General features: G+C 49.3%; 1 protein-coding gene and 2 pseudogenes across 5 annotated transcripts; all 3 read right to left on the reverse strand.

Moving 5' to 3' along the window:
- Positions 1–1,095: 1,095 nt before the first annotated feature.
- Positions 1,096–10,716, reverse strand: LOC129039007 (MHC class I polypeptide-related sequence B-like; annotated as a pseudogene).
- Positions 10,717–12,488: 1,772 nt separating this feature from the next.
- On the reverse strand, positions 12,489–18,600 carry LOC134739706 (endogenous retrovirus group K member 25 Pol protein). Of its 5 annotated transcripts, none has more exons than XR_010126621.1 (2): positions 16,538–18,600; positions 12,489–15,965 (listed from the first exon to the last, which is right to left on the reverse strand). XR_010126621.1 is itself a non-coding variant. In XM_063665952.1 (2 exons), exons 1-2 carry the CDS (start codon positions 18,598–18,600, stop codon positions 16,775–16,777), a joined length of 1,155 nt encoding a protein of 384 aa, XP_063522022.1. In that variant the 3' UTR covers positions 12,489–16,774. The 5 variants fall into 5 exon arrangements, 2 of the variants coding, with proteins under 2 accessions (XP_063522022.1, XP_063522021.1); XR_010126620.1 differs by having other exon boundaries at positions 16,067–18,600; XR_010126622.1 differs by having other exon boundaries at positions 12,489–15,284; positions 15,568–18,600.
- On the reverse strand, positions 12,489–21,610 carry LOC129038899 (interferon-induced transmembrane protein 3-like; annotated as a pseudogene).
- Between the last annotated feature and the right edge of the window lie 4,659 nt (positions 21,611–26,269).

The raw sequence follows: 26,269 nt of genomic DNA on the forward strand, positions 1-26,269 counted from the left end.
AATTAATGAGAGTTACTAAAATAAACAAAAACAAATGCAAGTATTAACTCCAAGAAGAATCAGTGCAGGCAGTGAAAAGTAGTCCAGTTGACATATGAGAGGATTAGTCATGGTAAAAGAAACAAGAGATGACTGAACTAAACATAATCACTATATAAACATACTGGGAAGAGTAAAAGAGAACAAGTACTCTTAACTGTTGCATCCACCATTGTGCTGTGTAACAATGGGTGCATTTTAAAAAAATCAAGCAATAATAATAAAGAAATGGTAGTTAGAGATACAGAAGCAAAGTCAAAAGAATCAGCTAAAAAGCTTGAAAGTGGTTGGCCCCTAGAAAGGCAGAAATTGAGAAGAGGCAGAGAGGACTCCCATTTTTCTCAAGAGATTCTGCACAAATATTTGACTCTTTCAATTGTGCACAATTATAAATTTGATTAAAATAAAAACAAAAGCTTCAATGAATATGCAAGTTTATGTCTAATGACAACTGCATTCAACAATGATATTTAAGGGTTAACTAAAATGTGAAAATACTTAAACATGAAACAGGCATGTATAAATGTGTTTTTGACACCAAACCTGAATACAAATGTGAAAGAATACACCTGTAAACACATCTCTGGATAGGTAGCCCACGATTGAATTCTCCACCCCAGCTCCTTTACTGGTTGACCTGTGAACACAGGCAGGCAGCGGACCAGGACCCAACTAGGTTCCTTCATCCTCTTGCTTCCAGGCAGGCCTTGTGTCCACTCTTGCTGCACAGAGGGCTCCCATCCCTGCCTTGGTCCATTTCACAGGTGCTCCCCTAACTCTCCCTGCCACCACTGCCTTACCTGAGTGGAGCTGAGGCTGCCCTGACCAAGAAGAGCACCACCCATCTGTGCCCCAAGGCCAGAAAGTTAAAAGGAACCTCACAACAGGGTCAGGAACTATCCCACCTCCCCACCTCCCAATCAGTCTGAACTGATAGTGGGAGATGCTGATGCTTTCTTTACTCATCCTCATTCCCAGTTCATTTATTCTTCATTAATTCAGTCCAATCTCCCCAGTGGTCACTTAACCACAGAAGCAGACTGATCTCTATTCTTCTTAATCAGGGAAGTCCAAAGCACTCTCTGTCCTCTCCCTCATATCAGACTTCAGCTCTGCATCTGCAAGATGCAGAGGTCCTCTGCAAGGCAGGTGTCCTCCCACAGGGTCAGCCCCTAAACACTGGCTGCAGATGTCCCCCTCCATCCCTTCCCAGCCCTTCATGTGTTGCTGTGAATCTGTCCATCACTGAGAACCGGCAGGGAGATGTGGGGGAGGTGGGGAGATTTCTTCGTGCTGTGTCAAGGCATCAAGACAGACCTCTCCTTCTCTCTTGAACCTCACACTCTATCCCTTCCCAGACACTTGAAATAAAACACAGAACAGAAATGTCTACTTAAAGGGTAAATTTCTATAGTATAAAATTATGAAGACATAGTAGATATGGGGTAATGCATGAGAGTGTGACAGAGTGAGGGGAAAGCTGGTCCTGGGCTCCCCAGAAGGAGCTGTAACCAGGACACTCACTCATAAAGCTCATTTATAATAATAATACAATTACTGCATATGTAATATATTAAAATATAAAATGATAACAAAATAACAAAAATAATATGGCACAGCTGCAAACACCTCATATATACTAACACTTTTCATCCACCCAACCACAAGAAATAAATGCTGTTAGTTTCCCCATTTCATAGATGAGGAAACTGAGGCACCAAGAGGGAAAGTGCTGGTGAGACCTGGGCAGGGAGTTGAATCCAGGCCACCTGGCTGCAGTGTAGCCACCCTCAGTGGAGCCAGTGGACCCAGGAGATGAGATGACACCAGAGACTGAAATCCCAGCTGTGCACTGCCCTGGTGGTCTCCTGTCCCACCGGGTGTTGATCCAGGCCTTGTAGGCTCACATGCTCTAGAGAAAAGAGAGAAACCAATAAATGCTCCCCTGGGCGCAGAGTGCTGCTTTTTACTCCCTGAGGATTTCTCCCTTCTCAGTCACTCCCAAATCAGATTCACCCTTTCTCTGAGGGAAGATGATGCTCCCACATTTTTCTCCCACCTATGGCACTTTTCCTAGCCCCTGCCAGTCCCCTCCCATGACTTCATCAACATCAGCACTTGCCCTGTGCCCACTATGCACTCTGTGGGGAATGAAAGGGCCCCAGGACTAAATGACAAGACTCCAGAGGAAACTCAGTGCCCTCCCCTCCTCTCAAGCCTGGCCAGCTCTGACACAGTGGGAGGCCTCCCCCAGAGAGAGGCCCTGGCTCCATGTACTTCCAGGCCTGGGCTGGGTCACACACAACGCCTTTCTCTACCTCTCCCCCCCAGGCCCTCCTTTCCTGCAGAAGCACCTGCACACCAGGGCAGGCCCTGCCCACTGTGGGTTCCACCCTCCACCTACAGCTCAGTGTTCCTCCCCTTCCAGTCCTGAGCAGGCAGCTCCTACCTGGAGAGCCCACCGGGAAGCCCAGCAGGCCTGTCAGGCCCAGGATGGAAACACGTGGCTGCCACAGGGTCTACACCTGACCTGACCCTGGAGACCCCCTTGCTCAAGAAGGCTCTGCCTCACTTCATGCTCAGGTCCATGACCTGCACTTGGGACGCCCTGCTCCTGCCTGGTCCACTCATCCCTGGAAATCCAGCTCCACCACAGGGCTGCTGCTTGGTGAAGCTGCAAGGCCTTCCTGTCTGGTTCCTAGCAGGGATTCCACCCAGGCCACTGCCCTCACACCCACAGGGGATCTTCGTCTTCTCCCTATGGAATCAGGGATTTCTTGAGACCCTTCAGCCTGAGGCTGCCTCCGCCCACTCTGCACCTGGGGATTGCCACAGCCACAGCCACCATCTCCCACATGGACCCTTCTAGAGAGAGAGTTTCAAATTTGAATTCCTGTTCCATTCAATATGCTTTACAGCATCGGTATTGGAGGAAATCCTATTAAGAATATCCAGCTGAAATTATAAACATCTTTATTGGACATCAACATTGAAAGCAGGAATTTTGAGAAGTTAGCATGTAATTTTCACAACCTTTTTCTGGCCAATGCCCCAGTGGCCTACAAGGAAACCATTACCGCCCACAGGGAACCAGAACTGACAATTCCTCTATGGGAGATGCTGCAGGTGAGAGCAGGAGCAACCAGACCTGCACTGCCCCTGCTGTGGGTGCCTCCTGGATGGGACCCTCTTGCTGCAGGGCAGGGGATGAACTGTCCCATCTGCCCAGGCCTGAGGGGCCAACTGACAGTGCAATTAGATTCAAGGATGAGAAATCACCACCACCCCCACCAGACACACAGAAGTGGGGAAATGGCAAAAGACCCAGATCTCTGGGACACCTCAGCCTCCCACTGTCCCCTGCACTTCCTTTGTCTTTGCAGAAACACAAAACTTCCTGCTGTCTCCTTTCCTCTCCCCTGAAACAACTTGACTGTGGGGAAATGATTCAGACTGACCGTCTCTTATTTTAAACTAATCAGGCAGTGACTACCTTGAGAAAGGGGAATTGGCTCAGGGAGGGGAAGGTGAGGCCACAGAGCACAGAACAAAGCCCAAAAAACATGGCCCCTGTGGACTGTGATCCTGGGGGCTAGACAAGGTAACACTTGGACATATGATGAAAACAGGGACCACAGCTGCCCTGACAAGGAGCTGGTTCCTGCTTCCCAAATGGCCCAGGGACGTCTGCTTATCTACTCATCCATAACATCTGCACAGAAACTCAGGGAGGCAGGGCCACATGGTGGGAACCTCGAGTGACCCAGAGGACATGACACCCCTGAGGCAGCTCCTGGAGGAGGCACATGGGGAGCTGCAAAGTGGACAGGGATGGCCGTGTGCACTCAGGACCCTCCCTGTTACAAGGGGACCTCAAAGGGGCTGCAGAGGTAGGCCTTCCAGTCTGGGCTTTGTGGGTCTTTTTCTTGGCGTCCTTATGATAGCTGGAGAAACAGGGGAGAAGGAGGCAGAGAGGAAGGGACTAGGGGCACCGCCTCTCCTCAGATTCCTCTCCAGTTTCTAGCCCCTGCCCAGATCACAGCCACCTTTACTATTTACTCACTCTAAGGCCACGATCATCCAGGACCTCAGCAATCAGCACACGATTCTCAACTCACCCTACCTGGATGCACCGTGGTGAGCCCAAGAAACAGAGAGAACAGGATGGGGACAAAGCAGGTGCCACAGCCCTCCCTGCTGCCCACTCCTCACCTGCAGCAGGAGGAGGCCACAGCTGGACATTTGAGGGCCATGGCCCAGCCCTGGCTTGGGCAGGACTTAGGGGTATAGATGGAGATGTGGCTCCCGTTCCCCTCTCAAATATCCCAACTTCCATCCCCTGTTCCAGGACCTTGTCACCTACATGTCTATCTGTGCAGGAGCTATGAGGGGACCCTGCTGCCCAGAGAGGAGTCCTTCCATCTCCAGCCACTGCTTCCTTTTCTCACCTGGACTTTCTGCAGCTGACGTTGTCTTCTTCTTGCACCAAAGGACACAGAGAATAATACTACTAATAATAATACTAATAATAATGACAGCAGCAACAGCAGCATACAGAATGGCTGCCATTGACTCTGAAGCACCAGAGCCTTCTCTAAAAAAGGGATCTTGTGACACACTGAGCACACAGAGCCACAGCTGTCCCTGCTATCCCCACCCTGGCCTGACCTCCCTAGGTCGAAACCCTCGAGAGTTGCCCCAGGCTCACCAGAGGGCACAGAGTGAGTGCTGTGATTCCCTCTGTCTCCCATGTAGCAGGTGAACCTCTGCCCCTCTCCTTGGGGAATCCTGGTGGTCATGCAGGTCTGGTAGGTCCCATTCCCACTGGGCAGGACACCACTAGACTGCTGGGCATCCTGGCTCAAAGATGCCTCATCCTGATGCCAGGTCAGAGAGATATTCCGGGGATAGAAGCTGGAGCCCAGCACATCATGGTGACATTGTCTTCTAAGGCCCTACTGTGCATCTCATTCACTGTGGGGGTCATTGGAGATGAAAGGACAGAGCCAGTGAGGCATGTGGCCAAGCCTTTCTCCCCTCTAAGGGAGAGGCAGGGAACAGGACTGGTCCTCTCTATTGTTCTGACTCTGGCTGAAACCCTCACTGACCCCAGACCTTCTGCAAATCTGTCGTCACCTGGGGTCCAATTCCCCTAGGCTTGCAGGAAGATGGGCCTCAGGACTGTGGCCTCACACTCTGGGACCCCTGCTTTGATGCTGAGGAGAGGGTTGTCAGGGGTGGGCTCCTGGGTCGTGTGGCTAGGAGGTAGCTCTCCAAGATGGGCAGGCTGGGAGGCAGATGAGGCAGCCCTGGCCTTGAAGGCTTCCTTTCCTGCCTAACGCCCACCCCAGGTTCAGGCTTCTGTTGGAGGACCCACTGCTTTCACCGTACCTGTTTTTCTGATGCCGCCCAGGATTTCAGATATCACCATAGTTTTTGCATGTAGTCTGCCTGCACAGGGCAATAGTGTGTCTTGGTCTGCATGGCATCTTCATCCCAGAAATTTGTGATGTTCATAGCCAAGGTCTGAGCTCTGGGGGACTGGGGTACTGTCCATTACTGAGTCTCCAGGTTGGGAGACAGGAAGAGCTTCCCATATGTGTAGAAATGCCTAAAGCCCCTGGTGCTGCTGGCTTCCTGATCTCACAAACCCTAATCTCCTGGAGGGAATGCAAGGCTGCCTGCCCTTACCCAGCAGTGATTTCTCCATTCCAGCCCAAGTGAGGAACTCGGACCAGGAAGGACCCCTCCCTGGCCCTCCTCCATCCCTCCCTGTGTGGGCTGAGTGCTGGCTGACCTCCGTGCTGAGCCCCACTGAGCACCATTCTTCACCCCTACTCACATCCAGATCCAGTGGGAAGAGACAGGTCCTGCTCTCTGCCCCCAGCTCTCCTGGAGAAGGCCTTTCCCATCACTGTTGCCCACTGCCCACTCTCACCTCCTCTCTGGCCCTTGATATGAGCCAGGGTCCTCCTGAGCTCCTGCTCATTCTCTGTCAAGTCTTTAGTCTCTGTGTCCCAGGTCTCAGCTCCCAGGACTGCTTCTGCCCACTGTCCCCGGGGCCCTGCCCTGCCTTTCTGCCTGTCACAGAGCAGGAAGAGCTGACCATCCAGATGTCCCTCAGCGAGAAACCCTGACTGTACAGATCCATCCCAGGACAGCACCGTGAGGTTATAACGAAGACTGTGGGGCTCTGGGGAAGAGGAAATCACAGATGAAACTTCCTCCTGGAAGTAACTTCACATCGATGTTTAACACACAGGTCTGCTGTCCCAGCCTTCCTGAGGAGGCAGGAAATGTACACGGGCAAAGGGACAAGAATGATGATTTCAGACACAAGGAAAACTGGGAAGGTGGGAGGATAGAGGAGGGGACTGAGGAACAGAAGAAGGGGGAATGGAGATGGCAAACTTGTAGGCCAGGTGCCAGGGCAGGGCAGCCACAGGCCTCCTAAGGGTATAGAGAGGAGGCCAATGGAAGGGGCTGCCCTGCATGTTCAGTGGAGGAGCATGAAGGCAGTGGTGGAAGGAAGGTCTTGCCAGAGGGGAGAGCAGAAACTGTAACGGACCCAGGCTCAGAGGGACCCATGAACAGCGTGGCTGTGGTGCAAAGGTGAGGGTGAGGTGGAGGCAAGGGCCACTGCCTTTGAGGAAGGCTCAACATGGACAAGATGGGGGCAAGGGATACTGTGGCTGTGAGGCATGAGAGGCAGGTAGGCTGTGGTGCCAGAGACGTTTTCTACGAGGTCCGTATCCCAGGGGGAAGCAATGGTGTGGGCTTCAGAGTGGCATGGCAAGGCCCCAGGTAGGGAGATGGATGGACTGGTTGGTATCCCCTGGGGTGGGTAGGTGGCAGGCATCTCAAAGAGTCAGTGCATCTTTTCAACAAATGGTGCTGGGAAAATTAGATGTTCACATGCAAAAAAAAAAAAAAAAAAAATGAAGTTGGATTCCTAACTTACACCACATATAAAAATTAACTAAGAAAAACATCAAAGACCTAAACTCAAGAACTAAAACTGAAAAACTCTTGCAATAAAACATAGGGAATAATCTTCATGCCATAGGATTTGATAGCACTTTCATGGATATAACACCAAAGATACAACAACAAAGAAAAAAATTGATAAATTGGACTCATCAAAATAAAAAAATGTGCATTAAAAAGCACAATAAACACAGTGTAAAAGCAACCCCCAGAATGAAAGAAAATATTTGCAAATCATATATATCAGATAAGAGATTAATATCCAGAATACATAAAGAACTCCTACAACTCAAACAGGAGACATTCAACTAATACAAAAATAGGCAAAGGACTTGTATAGCCAGTTCCCTAAAAAAGATGTACAAATGGCCAACAGACACATGAAAAGATGCTCAGCATCAGCAGTCATGAGGGAAATGCAAATCAAAACCACAATGAACTATTACTTTACACCAATTAGTTTGGCTTTATCAAGCACACACACACACACACACACACACACACACACACACACACAGAAATGTCAAGTTTGGCAAAGAGGTTGTGAAACTGGAACCTTTGTGTAGTACATTTGGAAATACAAAATAGGGCATCTGATATGGAAAATAGTGTATTGATTCCTCCAAAAATTAAAAAATGAATTACTGGCCAGGTGTGGTGGCTCATGCCTGTAATCCCGGCACTTTGGGAGGCTGAGGCAGGTGGATCACAAGGTCAGGAGATCGAGACCATCCTGGTCAACATGGTGAAACCCCGTCTCTACTGAAACACAAAAAATTAGCCGGGTGTGGTGGCAGGCACTTGTAATCACAGCTACTTGGGAGGCTGAGGCAGGGAAGTGGTGGCAGGTGCTTGTAATCCCAGCTACTTAGGAGGCTAAGGCAGGGAAATCACTTGAACCCCAGAGGCAGAGATTGCAGTGAACCGAGATTGTGCCACTGCACTCCAGCCTGGTGACAGAGCAAGACTCCATCTCAAAAAAGAATTACTATGTGATCTAGCAAGTCTAGTTCTGGACATTTACCCAAAAGAAATGAAAGCAGGAACATGAACAGATATTTGAATACCTATATTTGTAGCAGTATAATTCCCAAAAGCCAAAAGGTGGAAGTAACTCAAGTGTCCACAAACTGTTGAATGGATAATCAAAATGTGGTTTATACATATAATGAATATTATTCAGCTTTAAAATGAATGAAATTCTGAAATGTACTACATCAATAAGCCCTGAAAACATTATAAGTGAAATAAACCAGAAACAAAAAGACAAATATTATATGATTCTATTTATATGAGGCATCTAGAGTGATCAAATTCATATTGACAGAAAGTAGAACAGTGGTTCTGGGGCCAGGAGGAGGGAGGAATGGGGAGTTACTGTTTAGTGGGCACAGAGTTTCAGGATGCACAAAAAACAGTAAATTTCATATTATGAAAACCGTAAATTTCATATTATGTTGTTTAGTTGCCACAACTAAACAACAAGAAAGGAATCATCACAGTGTACCAAACAATAATATAGGATTAGAAAGGGGTTTGGGTGCTGGCCAGAGAGAGAAAACCAAGGCAGAAGTGAGATTCACGCCTGAGGTAGGGCCTTCAGAGGGGAGTAGTGCTGGAGGGGGAGCAGTCACACTCCAAAAGAGGATTCAGGTTAGAAAACCCTCACAGGAGGAATGTGGGGCTGGGAGAAGGCCCAGAGGAGGGGAAGACCACAGCCCAGTACATGGTGAAGATTTTGAATGTGAGGTGTAGGAAGTGAGAGCCCACTGGGATCAAGGAACCAAAAGAGAGGGCTGAAGGTCAAGAAGCAGTTGGGGCCAGGCGCGGTGGCTCACACCTGTATTTCCAGCACTTTGGGAGGCCGAGGCGGGTGGATCACGAGGTCAGGAGATCGAGACCATCCTGGCTAACACGGTGAAACCCTATCTCTACTAAAAATACAAAAAATTAGCCGGACATGGTGGCGAGTCCCTGTAGTCGCAGCTACTCAGGAGGCTGAGGCAGGAGAATGGCCTGAACCTGGGAGGTGGAGGTTGCAGTGAGCCGAGATCACACCACTGCACTCCAACTTGGGCAACAGAGAGAGACTCCATCTCAAAAAAAAAAAAAAGAAGCAGTTGGACCCACAGCCTGTGTTGGGTCTGGGTAGAGGAGGAGAGACGTGCAGGGCAAGGACTGGAGGATGGGGTGAGCATGGTGTGGGGGTGGCCCTGGGGGAACTTTGGCTAGGGTGAGGACAGGAGGGGAGGGTGCTCTGAGTGAGGGTGGGGCTTGGGAAAGATGAGAACTTGCTGAGGGCCCAAGGCAGCTGGGCAAGAGGTAGGAGCAGCACAAGGTCCCAAGGTGGAGAGGGGCGGAGAGACCAGGGAGGGATGGTCCAGCACCTGTGGGCTGGAGGGTGGGGTCCTCAAGAGGATGAGGCTGAGGATGAAGGAGTGGGGAAGGGGCCACCGTGAGGCAGGGCCCAGAGCAGGCACCTGCAGTAGAGGGGAAGGGGCATCTGCGCTGCCCTGCCCCCTGCCTAAGGCCCAACTAACATTAGCACTAGGGCCCCCCTTGGGTGGTCTAGAGGGGAGTGGGATGCAGGGAAGACCCCGGGGCAAAAGGCAGCACCAGAGAGTTAGGGTCAGGGACATTTGGGAGTGGGAGGCATAGGGGCAGCCCTGGGTGAAGGCTGCTTGTAGGAAAGGCCCATAAGGGAGGCAGAAGGGACCTGCCGTGGTGGGAGCAGGGGATGAGGGCAGAGGACATCCTAGAAATGTATCAGAGAACTGCAGATAGGAAGGGGCAACAGGGAGCTGGGAGGGCAACAGGACCCAAGGGGCCCTGAGGTGGGCAGGGGAGGAGGTGGGAGGGAATCCGGTGTCCTTAGATCACTGGAGTTAATAGTAACAGGGAAGGATGCAAGACAAGGGAGGATCCCTGGGAGCGGGAGGCCAGGGGAGAATGAGCTGGGGATGAGAGAAGTTGCAGGAAGAATCCTCTGCCCGGAGCCTGCAGACTCCAACCTCTCAACGTGAGGGTCAGAAGCCCCACAGTTCCCACAGCAGCAGGAAGCACCAGCTGCAGGTCCCGAGAAAGGAGGGCCCCAACTCCAGGAGCTGCGGCCCAGGAGCTAAGAACACGTCGGCTTCGGGAGAAGACAGGGCTTCAGGGACCTGAGAGCCGCCCCCAGCACCGGGGGAGGTAGCTGCCTCAGTGGCCGCGCTGGAAGGGCCCTCGAATGCCATTCACAGGAGCAGCCCGAGAACCTAGGGGCTCAGAAGGACATGTTTTGTCCGAAAAGTGAGAGGAGGCGGAGAGGCGAGGAAAGCAAGTGCAGGACAAGATCAGAAAACGCAGGGGGCGGGTGATGAGCGATCCCGAGGAGGACTGAAAAGAGACGGAGAAGCAGGGTTGAGGTGTGGCAGGAACGGGCCGCGTCCAGCTCCCCGCACCTCCGACAGCGCACCTGAGTCCGAACTCGGCCGCACAGCGCTCGCCGCTACCCACCCGGACCCCCAGAAACGTCTCGCCGCTGCCGCTCCGCCGAGGACCGCCAGGAACCCCACTCACCAGCAGCAGCTCCCTGGGGTGCAAAAAGGGCAGTGCAGGTCAGGAACAGCAGGACTAGGCTCAGCTCCATTGTCCAGACTTTGCTGTCCTCGCAGTGGCTCAAGCGGCTGCCAACCCAGCGGAGCCGCGAAGGGCCACCAGAAATTTCCTGTCACCTGGCCCCACCCCAGCGACCGCTCACCCAATGAAAACTGGCGCCCGCAGCTTAGGGCCAATCACGAGCTTGGAGGGCGGGGCCACACTCAGAAGGGAAAGTTCCAGCGGTCAGGACACCTGGAGAACTTTAGTTGGCTGGACCTGGAGCCCAGAAAAGGGGGAGCGCACGCAAGCGCAGCCAAATGCGGGGACTGGCTCCGAGCAGCTGAGAGTACAGCCCCAACCGCATGAGCAGGACCAGGGCCCTGCCGCCCTCCCCGTATTGCGACCACCCCATCCCCGCACCCCCACCCCTAGAAGCACGTGCTTCACCAAGACCGTTTCACCAGCCACCCGATCAAGCTGGCTGTCATTCGCTTGTTCCTTCCAGGACACACTTACAGAAGAGACAACGCGTGGTTATTCTCCCAACACACTCCCCTCAGCCGCGCACAGCGTTACTGGCTATGTGGCCAGTGACCAGATTTGCAGACCTGTTTCCAGACCTCAGCTACCTCTGTTTCTGAAGCACCTGCCCCAGTTGATCCGCTCAGAGGACAAATCTCTTAGACTTTTCAGCTTTACAATCTCCTTCTCCTCCCTTTTACTCAAAGCTAGGTCCCCTTTCTTATGGTCACGTCCTGTAAGTGTGTGAGGTCTCCCGGGGCTGCCTCTGTATTCAGCCCCTGGGTGATCAAAGGGCCAAGGAGGCAGCTTGCCAGGGTCCACTCCAACACCAAGCTCTCCCCAGACTCCCTTTTCCAGCCTGCCTTAGGACATCTGTACCTCTGAGACCATAGTACCTTCCAATGCGACAGGTCTACAAGGACACTCTGCAAGTCTCTCACGACATCATCCTCTCTTCCTGCCCTCTTTCTCTTTCCGTGGTGCCTTCTGATTTCCCCCTTTTGCTTCTCAAGTACTCAAAGCTCCTCCAACCCTATTTTGATGCCACAGCCACTACCTTAGTCCCGGCTTTCAGCCTAGATCACTGCACAGGATTCAGCCTAGATTACTGCACAGGCTTCTTAAACACTGTGACTGTCCCAGCTATAGTCAGAGTGCTCTAAGACACCCACAGCACCCCATCTGCTGAATGTCACACATGAGGTCTCTACTATGGAAGCCACTGCTGCCACAACCTCCTGTCTGTCACCACCCCCATTTCTGTGGTGACATCCCTCTTTCCAGTGTTGCAGTAAAAGTGGGCTCCCCAATCTCCTTGCCCTGTCCCACCGGGATGCCACTGCCTAAGCAGTCTCCTGCTTCCAGATTACTGTCATCTCTGCCTCTGAGGCCATTAGACCCTGTCCCATCCTTAAATCTTCCCAATTAGGCTGGTCAGAGTGCAGTGGTGTTTACAACTAATTGATCACAACCAATTACAGATTTCTTTGTTCCTTCTCCACTCCCACTGCTTCACTTGACTAACCTTTGAAAAAAGAAAGTCTTCCCAATTAGATAATGGCGACTGTGGCACAATGTTGTGATTATGCTGAAAGCCACTGACCACTACATTTTTTTTTTTTTTAACCAGGAACACATGCACTTTACTGAATGCCATCGTAGAAAAGTGTGTGAGGATAAAGGGCTGATACAGGCCTCAGCTCTGGGGCCAGGATGAGGAATGGAAGTTGGAGTACGTGGGATACAGGTCATGGGCAGAGCTCCTGGCCTGGATGATGCCTCCTGATCTATCGACAGACTTGGAAGATCAACATTGGGATTGTAGCAGGACGAGTCACAGACAAAACTCCTCAGACACCAGATTAAAGTAGGAAGAGGTTTTTTATTTGGCCGGGAGCGTCGGCAGACTCATGTCTTAAGAGCCGAGCTCTCCGAAAAAGAAACTCCTAGCTCTTTTAATGGCTTACAACTCTAAGGGGTCTACGTGAAAAAGTCATAATAGATCAAGTAAGCGTGAGGAACGCAACTGGGGCCTACATACATCAGCTAACAGAACAAAAAGTTTTACAGTGCTTTCTCATACAATGTCTGGAATTTACAGATAACACCAGTAGTTTTGGTCAGGGGTTAATATTATTATTATTTTAGCCACCAGGGCCAGGTGGTGGTGCCAAGGTCGTCTAGCTATTTATCTTACTTCTGTTTCTTTCCAACTTTTTGCTTTCTCCCTTTTTCTCCTGTCTTATAAACTAGGGAAAAGTGGAGGTTGGGGAGAAACTGAGAAGGACAACAGGAGAAGTGGTAGCCTCATACCATATTTCCCCCCTTTGAGAATTTTCACTTTTTAGTGGGAGTTCTCACTCTCATCCTCATTTTCTGAGTCTCTTTGTGAGATAGAGCGATAGTGATTCATATAATACATGTGTGCTGAAGTTTCCTGGTGAGCCAAAGTAACAACAAAACCTTTTATCATTTGAAAAAGCAAGGATAATATGCAGGGGAGCAGCAAGCAAGTTCCTATCACTAGCAATACACCTACAATGAGGGTTTTAAATCCTCCTATAGCTGGAAACCATTTTCCAAATAAAGACTCAGGATTAAACTCTGCCAAACCTGTACAGGCACATGTGCCACCTTTGTCATGTCCCTGACTATGTTTTTAACCACCTGTCCTTGATCATCTATTTGTAGGCAGCAATTGGTTAAGTTAAATTTTCCACAAACTCCTCCTTCAGCTGCTAGCAAGTAGTCCAAGGCCAGTCTATTCTGATAGATAGCATTCCTCATTTGGGTTTCCTGCCGAGCTAAAACAGTCAAACCTCTGCCAGTTTAATTAGTAATTATTTCTAAGATGGCCTGCAATTGTATGATCCAATTGAGCATGTAAATGGGGATTCGGTATCCCCATGAGCCGTCTTGGGCCCATGTGGCAGGCCCATAATACTGTATGATCCTTTCAGGGGGCCACTCATTATCTTTCCAGTTTCCTATAACTATGCCTCTCTTTTCTCGGGAGGCATAGACAGGGAAACCTAGGAGCTCACCTGTTTTTATGGGTAATAAGAAAAGGACGGCTTAATAGTGCCAATAACACAACTGCCTGCCCATTTATTAGGTAACCGCATGTAGGCTCTGTGCCCACATATCCAGTATAGTCCAGCGGGAGCCGTCCAGTCCTGATGAGATTCTGGATGAGCCCAAGGAGCTTTTAATTTAGAAAATTTACTAAATGGATTCTTTTCAGTGTGGTTTAGGCCCCACCAAGTAATTGTCTTTGTTGTACTGTTATACAACTTCTGTCCTACACAATTAAGCTTTCTTACAGGGATGATAAAGTCTTTCCCTTCTCTAGCTATACAGTATTGTCCAATAATTGAGGTTTTTAGGACCCAGAAGTTGCTAGCTTGGGCTTTCTGAACTGGAATTATATCAGGAGCTGGATCAGTAGGCACCAACTCTCAGGCTTCCCTAGGCCATCGGTCTCCGATAGTGGTTCCCCCGCATACATAACAAGAAGTAACATTAAGGGAATGAGCTACATTTTCTGCTAATTGGAGAAACAAATTTTCTGTCTTTTTTGGAAGTTCTGGTGCTGGCAGATTCAGCTCCTCATAACAGGTTTGAAATACTGGTTTGGGAGAGCGCTTGTGGACCTCCCCTCTAATTAAAATGGCAACTTGGGGGTTTAAGCCTGTCCCATTGATCCCCAGGGTTATACGTTTTCCCTTTTTCCAATGGGAATCTAGGGGATTGGTAATTATTAGTTCTAGTGGGTTACAGTGACTGGCAGCACAGGAGGGGTTGGCTTCCCCCTTCTGAAGATAAACCGGGTCTTTTTTGTTCTTTTTTCAAGTAGCCCAAATAACACATGGCCAATAGGCACAATTTTCACAAACCCCTGACTCATGACAAATATATTTATTTTCTACTCTGTAGCTCCTTTCCCAGTTAAGAGAACCACATTCTCTTCCTAGCTTTTTACTCTTAATGGCTGCACAAGCATCAAATCTTAAATTTATTTGTTTGGGGATTCCTTTTTCTTCTGTTCTAGCTATTATTTTACTTGTATCACCTAGGAAAAGGCCAGTTCTTATTCTTATTTCAAAAATAGTGGCTGCAGGGGGCTCAGATGGGTTATAACATACATCAGGTTGGTCATTTCCCGGGCTACATTCCTTGTACTGAGTGGCATTATACAAACAAGTTTCTTTTAATGTTCCCATACATTCATAATAACTATAGAACAGAAACATTGTTTTAATTTGGTGTCCTACCTCGGAGACCTGATGAATACACTAGGAACAGTCCCCAGTTTGAGTAAGGTCAGTTGAAGCCCTTACTGTATAAGTCCAAAATTTAAGAAAAATGAATCCCACGATGAGCTTCCTCATGCTTCGGCCGTGCGTGGACCAGTCAGCTTCCGGGTGTGACTGGAGCAGGGCTTGTCGTCTTCTTCAGGGTCACTCTGCAAGGGTTGTCTGGGCTTGGTCTTGCCTCCCAGGTTTCAGGCGTTGCAGGTTTTACATGGCTGTGGTGGATCCAGGATGCGATTCCCTCTACCTTCACAGCAGTGGGAGTGGTCAGGATGACAGTCTGGGGTCCTTTCCACCGTGGACACAAAGAGGCTACGTTCCAGTCCTTGATCCACACTCAATCACCTGGGGAGAAAGGGTGAACTGGGGAGAATAAGCTAACAGGGCATCTCTCATTTACCCAAGCTGAGATTGTTTGCATAATTTTTCCTAAAGCCTGTAGCTGTCACTGTAACTGAATTTCACCTAACTCTCGGGGAGTGCCTGGAAGTCCCCGCGATATAGGAGGGGGCCTATGATATAATATTTCATAAGGGGAATATCCTGTTCTTTTAGAAGGGATACATCTAATTTTAAATAATACCGTAGGGAGAGCCTGTATCCATTTTAATCCTGTTTCCTGACATACTTTCCCTAAACTATTTTTGATAGTCCGATTCATCCGCTCCACTTTTCTGGAACTCTGAGGCTGGTAGGCAGCAGGCAGTTTCCATGTGATCCCCAATACCTTTGCCGTCTTCTGTACCAAGTCAGCCACAAACGCCAGCCCGTTATCTGAGCCGATCTGTAAGGGCAGTCCAAATCTAGGAATAAGATCTCGAAGAGCACACGAGTTACTTCACAAGCTTTCTCAGTTCGTGTTGGATAAGCCTCCACCCACCCAGAGTAGGTACACACAAGAACTAGTAAATACTTGTTACCTCCACACTTTGGCATCTCTGTGAATTCCACCTGGAGATCTTCAAAGGGGGCTGCTCCATAAACTTGTATGCCGGGGGGAACAGCTGGACCTTGCCTCGCATTATGCTGTCGGCAGGTAACACACCACTGCGTCACCGTTTTGGCAAGGGCTGACAAATGCGAGATGTAGAAATACCGGCCTAACAACTTTTCAAGTGATTCCTGACCTAGATGGGTGGTTTCACGCACAGCCAGTACAACTGCAGCTCCTAGCAGCTGTGGCACAGCTACTCTCCCATCTGGTAACCGAATCCATCCTTCCTCCATCACTTGTCTTCCCTCTGCCTGGAGAAAGTCCTTTTCTTCTTTAGAATAAGTAGGTACAAGATCAGGTGCTTGAGGGAGCAGGGGGGCTGTCACTGATGCCCGGAAGGGGGCAGATGCTGCTTTTTGAGCCTCTAAGTCAGCACAGGAATTCCCCAAACCCACCAAGGTGGAAGCTTGCTGGTGTCCTCTGCAATGCATAACTGCCACCCTGTGGGGTTTCCATACCACTTCTAATAATTGCAGGATTTCTTGTTGACATTTTATGTCTTTTCCCCCAGAGTTCAATAGGCCCTTTTCTTTATATAATGCTCCATGCACTTGAAGGGTTAAAAAGGCATATCGAGAGTCAGTGTAAATGTTTACAGTCTTACCTTCACTGAGTTCTAAGGCCCGAATTAAAGCAATGAGTTCAGCTTTCTGAGCTGAAGTGCCCTGGGGCAATGATCTGGCTTCAACAACAGTGTCCAGAGTTACCACCGCATACCCTGCACATCTCTCTCCTTGTGGGTTGATAAAGCTGCTCCCATCCATGTATAGTTCCCAGTCTACTGATGCCCAAGGCTGGTCCTGGAGGTCAGGTCTGCTAGAGTAAACCGAGTCCAACACTTCTACACAGTCATGCTCGACAGTGCTCTCTGATACTGGGAGCAAGGTAGCGGGGTTCAGGGTGTTACAAACTTCAATGGTTATACGTGGATTTTCACAAAGCAAACTTTGGTACTTAGTGAGTCTAGCATTCATTAGCCAATCATGTCCTTTAGTATTCATTAAAGTCACCACAGCATGGGGGGCCTTTATGTTCAGGTTTTGCCCAGGAGTCAGCTTATCTGCTTCTTGTACTAGCAGGGCAGTTGCTGCCAAGGCCCTCAAACATGGGGGCCATCCTTTAGAAACCCCATCTAGTTGTTTAGAGAGGTAGGTCACCAGCCTGCCTCGGCCAGGGCCCCACAGTTTGGGTTAAAACTCCAACTGCCATCTTTTCTCTCTCTGACACATACAATGTAAAAGGCTTTGTCAGATCGGATAGCCCCAGGGCTGGGGCTGATATAAGTCTTTCCTTTAACTCATGAAAGGCTTGCTATTGCTGGGATCCCCATTCAAAAGGTTCCCGGTCCCCTTCCTTTGTGACCTCATACAAAGGCTTTGCTAATACTGCAAAGTTTGGGATCCACAGTCTGCAAAACCTTACAGCCCCTGAGAATTCTCTTACCTGCCTTCTGGTCTTAGGCTCCGGTAGATTACAAATGACCTGCTTTCTTTCTGATCCCAGGCTGTGCTCCCCCTGTCGGATAGTAAATCCCAAGTAACGTACCTGCTGTCGGCAGATCTGAGCTTTTTTCTTGGACACCTTATACCCACAGTCCTCCAGGTGCTGGAGTAGAGCATCTGTTCCCTTGGCGCACCTGACTGCCGTGGGGTGTCCCAGCAAAAGGTCATCAACGTACTGGAGCAACACACAGCCTAGGTCTCTGGTGGGAAACTTCTGGAGGTCTCGAGCCAACACCTCCCCGAAGATGGTGGGGGAGTTCTTGAACCCTTGGGGAAGCCGGGTCAAAGTGTACTGAGTAGTGACACCTGACTCCGGATCTTCCCACTGAAAGGCAAATAGCTTCTGGCTCTCAGGGGCTAATCTGATGCTAAAGAAAGCATCTTTCAGGTCCAAGCAGGTGAACCAGCTGTCCTCAGCTGGCAGCAACCCCAGCAATGTGTACAGGTTAGGTACTGTTGGATGTAAAGTCACTGTAGCCTGATTAACCAAGCACAAATCCTGTACTGGCCTGTAGTCCTTGGTCCCAGGCTTGGGAACAGGCAGGAGGGGAGTGTTCCATGGAGACTGACAAGCAACTATAATTCCAAAGGTTCTTAGGTGCTTGAGATGGACCTGGATACCTTCAAGAGCTTCTCTGCGGGCCAGGTACTGTTTTTGCCTAACTGGCTGGGCCCCAGGCTTAACTTCTATAAGTACGGGGACTTGGTTGACTGCCAACCCTGGAGGGTTGTCTTCTGCCCACACTCTTGGCCACCACTTAGCCAGAGTTGGTCTTATCTCTTGGCCTGGCTCAGTTAAGAAAAGTCTCCATTCCTCCTCTCGGGGGACGGTAAGGGTCATAATGACTCCCGTTCTGGGTAACTTTAGCAGCACAGAGCCGTGCTCTGTAAAAGAGATAGTGGCTCTCAGTTTGCTAAGCAAGTCCCTTCCTAACAAGGGCAAGGGACAATCAGGCACGTACAAAAACTGATGAATCACTTTATGTCCTCCTACAGTACAAGACCAGGGCAAGCAGAAAGCTTGTTTTGCTGAAACTCCCGTGGCTCCAATGATGTCAATAGTCTTTTTGGATAAGGGGGCGACTGGGGTGGTTACTACCGAATGTTCAGCACCGGTATCTACAAGAAAATCAATGTCTTTACCCCCAACTGTCATCCTGACCATAGGCTCTTTGGGCGTCCTTGAGCCCGGTCCCCCTCAGTCCAATAACCCTTCTGCCAGGTTGAGCATGGCCCCTTCCTCCTTGTCTGGAGCCTCCTGCTCCAATTCACCTTGTTTTCCTTTTAGCTGAGGGCATTTGTTCTTCCAATGTCCTATTTCTTTACAATAAGCACACTGATTACACTGCAAGCTCTGACAGCCAGGCTGAGTTTCTTTCCCGGGGCCCCCCTTCCCTTGCCTCTTTGTGGGGACCCCTCTAATTGCTGCAGCTAACAGGTCAGCGTTTCGCCGGGCCTGACATTCATTCTCTCTGCGGTTTTCCTTACGGCTTACTGCATCCTTGTTTACAAACACCTGGTTAGCTATTTCTAATAACTGTGATGTGTTCATCCCTGCAAACCCAGCCTGTTTCTGCAGTTTTCTTCTAATGTCTTCTGCGCTTTGACTAACTAAAGCCATGTTAATCATGCGTTGATTTTCAGGGCTATCGGGATCAAAGGGAGTATACATACGATAGGCCTCACACAGTCTCTCGTAGAATTGTGCTGGACTTTCTTCTTTTCCCTGAATGACCTCAGAGACCTTGTTAACATTTGTGGCCTTCTGGGCTCCCCTCTTTAATCCTTCTAAGAGAGCTTCCCTGTATCGGTTTAGCCTTTGCATATCCTCTCTTTCATTTGGGTCTCACTGGGGGTCGGTTCCTGGTAACTGGGTCCTTACAGACTCTTGGGGGTTTCGGTAATCAGCCGGTGCATGTTCCTCTAGCCACTTAGTTGCTGCTTGGAGCACTCTCTGCCTTTCATCTGTGTTAAAGAGGAACATGAACAACTGGTGGCAATCAGCCCAAGTGGGGTTATGGGGCTGGATAATAGTTTGGAGTAAATCAATTAGAGCTTGTGGCTTTTCGGTATAGGATGGGGTATTGTTTTGCCAGTTGAGAAGGTCAGCAGAGGTGAAGGGCTGACCTCTCAGGGGCATTTGTATCCCTGTTTTGTGTCTTAAACGAGCTGCCAAGGGAGGGGTTTCTCCCGAGGCTTTACCTCCTCTCTTGTCTACTCTGGGTGGCCTAGGGATACGTTTGTCTTGTGGAGGTGCAAGCACTGTGGACTCAAAAGTGGGGAGCCTCTCTCCCTGGTAAGGGGAGGGCACCACTGGGATCACTGGTGCCATCTCCTGCAATGGATCTTCTGATGTTGGGTCGAACAGAACTTCAGGAGTTGATTTCCCTCAGTGGGTGGAGCGGGATCCTTCCTTGACTCTCTGTCCCTTTGCTACTAGCACTGCTGCTGCCTGCCCTCTTAGCCACTGTGGGGGGTCTAGCACCAGCTGTAACCAAGTGTCTATGTATGGAAACTGGTCTGAGTGTCCTGACTTACCAGTTACCTTGTGCCATACCTTAGAAACAAGGGACCTGTCCAGGCTTCCTTCTGATGGCCAACCCACTTCTAATGTTGGCCAATCTATTTCACACAAAGTTCTAAGTTTCCCTGGTGTCATAGTAACCCCATAGTCTCCATTAAATCTCTTCTTAAAATTTTTCAACATAGTTCCTAGAGGAGTAGGCTTATTTTGTGTCTGACCCATGTTTCCTCAAGACAAAACACCAAGCTCACACCACACGCACACCACAAAACAAAGAATGGGTAAAAAGGGCACACACACACGCTTTTTCAGTTTTCACCAAACCAGAATCAAAACCAAAATCAGAGTATCCAGAAATCCAAGCCAGGTCAAACCAAAACCAAAGTATCAAGCAATTCAAGTCAAGTCAAAAACAAAAACCAGAGTGCCAGTACAGGCACGCCGTGGGTGATCAGGCCACGCTTCCACTCAAATGGAGTGGGCAAGTTCCAAAGACCAGTCTTACCAAGTTTCAAATGTCTGGACTCCAAGTGCCTGTTCCTTCCCGGTGTTCAGCCACTGTGTTGATCCTCCACGGGGGCCTGCCACGCACTGCTCTGACAAGGCGTTCCACCGGGGTAATTGCCTACCCGGGAGCGCTCTCAGGATCCACATCGCTCAAGCTGGCCGGAGTCCCCCACAGGGATGCTCCACAGGGCAGGCCTAAGCCGCCTAAGGGGCTGCCTCGACTGTCCATCAATTACCTCTCTTCCCGGTCAGGGAACCAAGAAATGTAGCAGGAAGAGTCGCAGACAAAACTCCTCAGACACCAGATTAAAGAAGGAAGAGGTTTCTTATTCAGCCGGGAGCATTGGCAGACTCGTGTCTTAAGAGCCGAGCTCTCCGAAAAGAAACTCCTAGCCCTTTGAAGGGCTTACAACTCTAAGCGGTCTACGTGAAAAAGTCATAATAGATCAAGTAAGAGTGAGGAACGCGACTGGGGGCTACATACATCAGCTAACAGAACAAAAAGTTTTACAGTGCTTTCTCATACAATGTCTGGAATTTACAGATAACACCAGTAGTTTTGGTCAGCGGTTAATATTATTATTATTTTAGCCACCAGCGCCAGGTGGTGGTGCCAAGGTCGTCTAGCTATTTATCTTACTTCTGTTTCTTTCCAACTTTTTGCTTTCTCCCTTTTTCTCCTGTCTTATAAACTAGGGAAAAGTGGAGGTTGGGGAGAAACTGAGAAGGACAACAGGAGAAGTGGTAGCCTCATACCATAGGATGATGATAATGAGCAGAATGGTCATGATGATGCACAGAATCAGGGCTCAGATGTTCAGGCACTTGGCGGTGGAGGCATAGGACTGGGCCCTGGTCAGGTCGCCAACCATCTTCTTCTCCCTAGACTTCACAGAGTAAGTGAATGCTATGAAGCCCAGGCAGCAGGGGTTCATGAAGAGGGTGTTGAACAGGGACCAGACAACATAGTCAGGCACGGAGGTCTCGCTGCAGATGTGGATCACGGTGGACATTGGGGGAGCAGCGTGGTGGGGCACCCCCAGCACAGCCACCTCATGCTCCTCCTTGAGCATCTCATAGCTGGGGTGGGGGGAGGGCAGCCGCTGTTGGTGGGAATGAAGAAGGTTTAGGCAATGTGGTTCATGGTGTCCAGCAAAGACCAGCTGTGGATGGGTTGCTGGGATGGTTCTCAGTGGGCCCTGGACTGTACATTTTTAAATGGTAAATTATGTGGCACATAAGTTATATCTCAATAATAAAACACCATGCAAAAGCCTCTTTCTACTGAAAGAATCGTCTCATCCCCAATACACACATCTCTCAGTCTTTGGAACATCTAGCCAGTCGTCCTCAAACCTAGCCCCTTCACAGAACCACCTGGAGAGTTTTTAGTATCCACAGTCCCAGGTCACAGCCAAAACCAACTGAATCAGTAAAGCTAGGTTGGACCTAAGCTTTAATATCTTTTAAAGCTCTCTAGGTGGTTCCAATGTGTAGGCAAGTTTTAGAACCACTGTTCTAGCCCATGGTTTGAACCTCCCTGATGGGTACCAACTTTGCCTGCATTCTTGAACTCCATATACTATTTATTTATTTATTTATTTTTAAGAGGGGAGATCTCACTCTACTGCCAGTTGGAGGGCATCAGTGTGATCATAGCTCACTGCAGCTTCAGATGCCTGGGCCTAAGTAATCCAGCCACTTCAGCCTCCTGAATACCTGGGACTGTAGGTGAGTGCCACCATGCCCAGTTGTCATCTACCATCTTGTACCATCCCCCAGTACACGATGAACCATCCATGATCCGGAACTGTGTTCATTCTATCTTTGTCACCCTTACAAACATTTTTTAAAACTGAACTATACCTATAATTACTAACCATTTCCCTTAAAACTCCTAGCCTATACATTTCTGTGAGTGAAAATTTAAGCATCACAGGGTTTTAACAATTACTTAGATTTCCCATCCACATTCACTGATTATTTATTTTGATCATCATAATTTGTTGAACACAGCAGGGACTGGGGTCCTGTCCCCACCTTAGGTGGATTATTTATACTCCTAAAAGTCGCAAGAGTAGTGGGGGGCAGAGAGGTGGACCTAGCTCTCCTGACACAGGTCCCAACCCCTTCCCTCCACGGTGTCTACTCTCCCTCCAGGACATCCTTCCTCCTTGTGCCAGCTCTAGCAAAGGGTTTCATTCAGCTCACCCCAAAAAAGACTTTTAATACTTAAATAACGATAATAATAAGAATATACAAGGTTTGTTCCAAGGCATGTAGAGGTGATGGCGAGCAGAGGTGAAGCCAATCCACCCTTTCTGGGCTAGGGGAAGCCCAGATGGTCTGCCGCTCCGGGTGAGTCACTCCCCAGGGTCCAGGCCTGGCTGCCCATCCCCCATCAAGTCTCCCAGGTCTTCTGTCCAAAGCCCTTCCCTTCCACTCCACCTCCAGCCCCTTCTGCTCTGCCCCATCAACTACGTTTTCTTCCTCAGCACTCGCCTTAGACCTCTGGACTCCGGAGCACACAGGCGATTTCCTCCTCGCAGACTTTAGGCACCACTGCTGGGTCTGGAAAAGAAAGAGAAAGGACCCAGCGCGGTCGCTTACAGAACCTGGGTGGGGTTGGGCTGGGCGCCCGCGCGCGTTTTCAAGTCTGCGGCCCGGAGTTCACTGCGAGAACTGGGATCACCCGTCACCCCGCCCTGGTCTACGGAAAATGAAACGTGTTTACTGACATAGAAACGGAATAACGGCGCTGTGGGCTGGGGAGGGCGGAGCTGCCTTCAGGCTTCTGGTCTCCAGTAGCGAGGCACTCACACCTGCCCGCTGTGAAAATGCAAACCTGCGGGGCAGGAATTCCGAGTCCGGGGTGGAGCGCGATCTGGAATCTGACTCGCTTAAAACAGCACCGCGGTGGATTTGGAGCCAGGTGAGTAGGGAAATGCGCCTCAGCCCCTTCCACGGGCCGCCCACGGATTCCAGGATCCGAAAACGCTACCAGCTGCTCCGCCACCCTAGGAAGGCAGCGCCCGCCTCTGGGCGGTTCTGATGGAAACGGGCTCCGCCGCCTGCAGGAAAACCCACATCTAAGGGGTCAGGAAAAAGCCTCTCAGGGTCCCGCCACTTCAGTGAGAATCCTAAATTTACATCCCGAGTGTGGCCCCAACAAAGACTGGAGCGACGTTCACTGAAATGATGCAAGACCAGAGGGGGCGCAGGGCGCTGACGCTCATAGAATGCAGTGACAGCGCCGCCTCGCGTCCCTTCCCTGACCTGCCCCAGGCGGACGCGGTGACGTGTGTTGGCCTTGAGGCTGGAATACACCCGGGATCAAGTGCAGAGAATGGAGAAAGGAGGGAAGGATGGGGAGGCGTGTTGAAGAAAACAGGGAAGAGAGAGGAAGGAAAGAGGAGAAAAAAGGTGAAGAAGAGAATAAAATTTAAAATATAGTTTTATTATTTCTAATTTTTATTTTTGCTTTTTATCTAGTTTTGGTATGTATGAACATTCTTAACATAGCTTTCTCTCTCTCTGAATTTGTAAATATACGGATATATATATATATATATATATACCTCTACCTGCTGATGTGTCAGGGTGTGTCTCTTGGGCACAAGAACAAGGTTTTTGTTTTGTTTTGTTTTATATAAGCAAAGTACAAATCTCAAAGAAGATAATACTTTAAAAGCCATTTTATTGGGACTTGCTTTGCATACAATCAAATGTATCTAAAATGTATCTATTTGAAATGTATAGCTCGTTGTGTTCTGGCTGTTGTACACACCCACATCTGCAATACCACAATGAAGATGTAGAACATTTCCATCGTCCTCCAAAGAACTGCTATGCAATACAATTGTATAGGGTCAATAAAAGTAGTAAGATCAATTTTAAGTATTGTTATGAGAAGATGTGGGCATCTCATACTGTTAACCATTTTTTAAAAGATAAGGATATACTGAATTATAATGCCGGTAATACCAGCTCCATAATGTATATTTTAAGTAGAGAAAAACCTGGAAGATTTCTCACCAATTTTTTTTTTTTTTTGAGGTGGAGTTTTGCTCTTGTTGCCCAGGCTGGAGTGCAGTGGCACGATCTTGGCTCACTGCAACCTCCACCTCCAGGGTTCAAGTGATTCTCCTGTCTCAGCCTCCTGAAATATGACCCTTGGGGCCCAATATCAACAGGAGTTGAGGCTGGGGAGCAGCTTCGAGCTGTAGGGGATCTTTGGATTTGAAGGTAGGGGTTGGTGACGGGCTGTCTGTAATGCTCAGGGTATTATGTCTGAGAGTGGCTGAGCTGAATCTGCTCATTAGCATGTTCTCCACTGTTTGAGAGCTGCCTTGTGCAGACCAGCAAGACACAGATTGTTCACAGCTCCCCTTGTCTCTTGGAAGACCCTGACTTCTCTTTCCCCAGCTGTGCAGCTGATGAGCTCTATCTCCTCCCAAGCATAGCACAGGGAGGACAGTGAGAGTGAGGCCCATTCCCCTGATGCCCCAGAACCCCTTCTATATAATCTCAATATCCAGGCCTGGTGTATCTCCCTGGACCATCATTTCCTTTCTGGGAATGAAAGGGTTACAATATCTCCCTCCTAGATTTCCCTTGTCACTCACTCACCCTGAATAGACTTCTTACTCTATTAACTATTATTCTCATATCATTTCTTTGAAGCTGTGGTAAAATATAAGCTATTAAGAAAACATGGAGGTTAGGTTCTCTTTTTGGATTCTGAGGATCTGCTGTGCTGGGGCAGAGGCAGGAGGGGAGAGAAGGGTGGGTGGAGGGGCAGGTGTTGAGTGGTGTGTGGCCTCGCTCTGTGCTCAACAAAGGTCCTGCTGTAGTCATTTCTTGTCTATTTGTCTGGATCCCTCCTTGTCTTGTGAATTGTCTTTAGGGTCTTTACGGGCGGGTGCTGCTCCAGGTTGGAGGCCTCACACATCTCCAGGCTGAGCCCTTCTCCAAGTCCATGGAGGTCAAGGGCAGATACTGGAAGCTCTCCATCCTGCCCTCACCTCCACTTTATTTGGCATATTTTTCTATGTTGATCTGATCCTCCTCATAAGGTATGTATATGAGCATTATTTCATAGGAGAGCCGCTATCATCCCGCCGTGGCCATGCTCTGTCCCTGACACCAGGATCCTGTGTGCTTTGTTGTTCTTGTCCCATAAAAACCCAGGACAGCCTCTGCATGTGGGGCTTCTCAGATGGCACAGATTGATGGTTTCCACCTCTGCCTTCTTTCCTGCTCCATTTCCAGAATACTTCTATTGTTCCCTTTTATTGTAGTAAGTCAAATTTTTGAATTAAGGCCTGGGCACACTTGCTCATGCCTGTAATCCTAGCACTTTGGAAGGCTGAGGCAAAGGGATTGCTTGAGGCCAGTAGTTAAAGACCAACCTGGGCAAAATAGCAAGACCCAGTCTCTTCCAAAACAAATCGAATTAGCATTGTGAATAGATATGTTATTGCCATGTCATAAATAAATTCTTGTCATTTCTTCTGTGGGAGCACCCTTTGGTCTGGGTCCTGGCAGGAAAGAGATGACACAGAAGGAAGACACATTTTAAAGTGGTTCTGGCAGGGCTAAGAAAGTCACAAGGGGCACTGAAGCTCCCTGGGATGATCTGTAGCAGGAAATGGTTTGCATCTCTGAGCTTGAAAGAACAAGGAAGGGAGCAGTTTCTAGAACTCAGGCAAATCTGTAGCTTTCAGTAGGGACAGCCCGGCATGCCTGTGGCTGTAGATAGAGGCCTGAAGTGATTACAGAATCACAGAGCTGCACAGAGTAA

Source organism: Pongo pygmaeus, chromosome 5 (genome assembly GCF_028885625.2).
Source record: "Pongo pygmaeus isolate AG05252 chromosome 5, NHGRI_mPonPyg2-v2.0_pri, whole genome shotgun sequence".
Taxonomy (NCBI): Eukaryota; Metazoa; Chordata; class Mammalia; order Primates; family Hominidae; genus Pongo; species Pongo pygmaeus.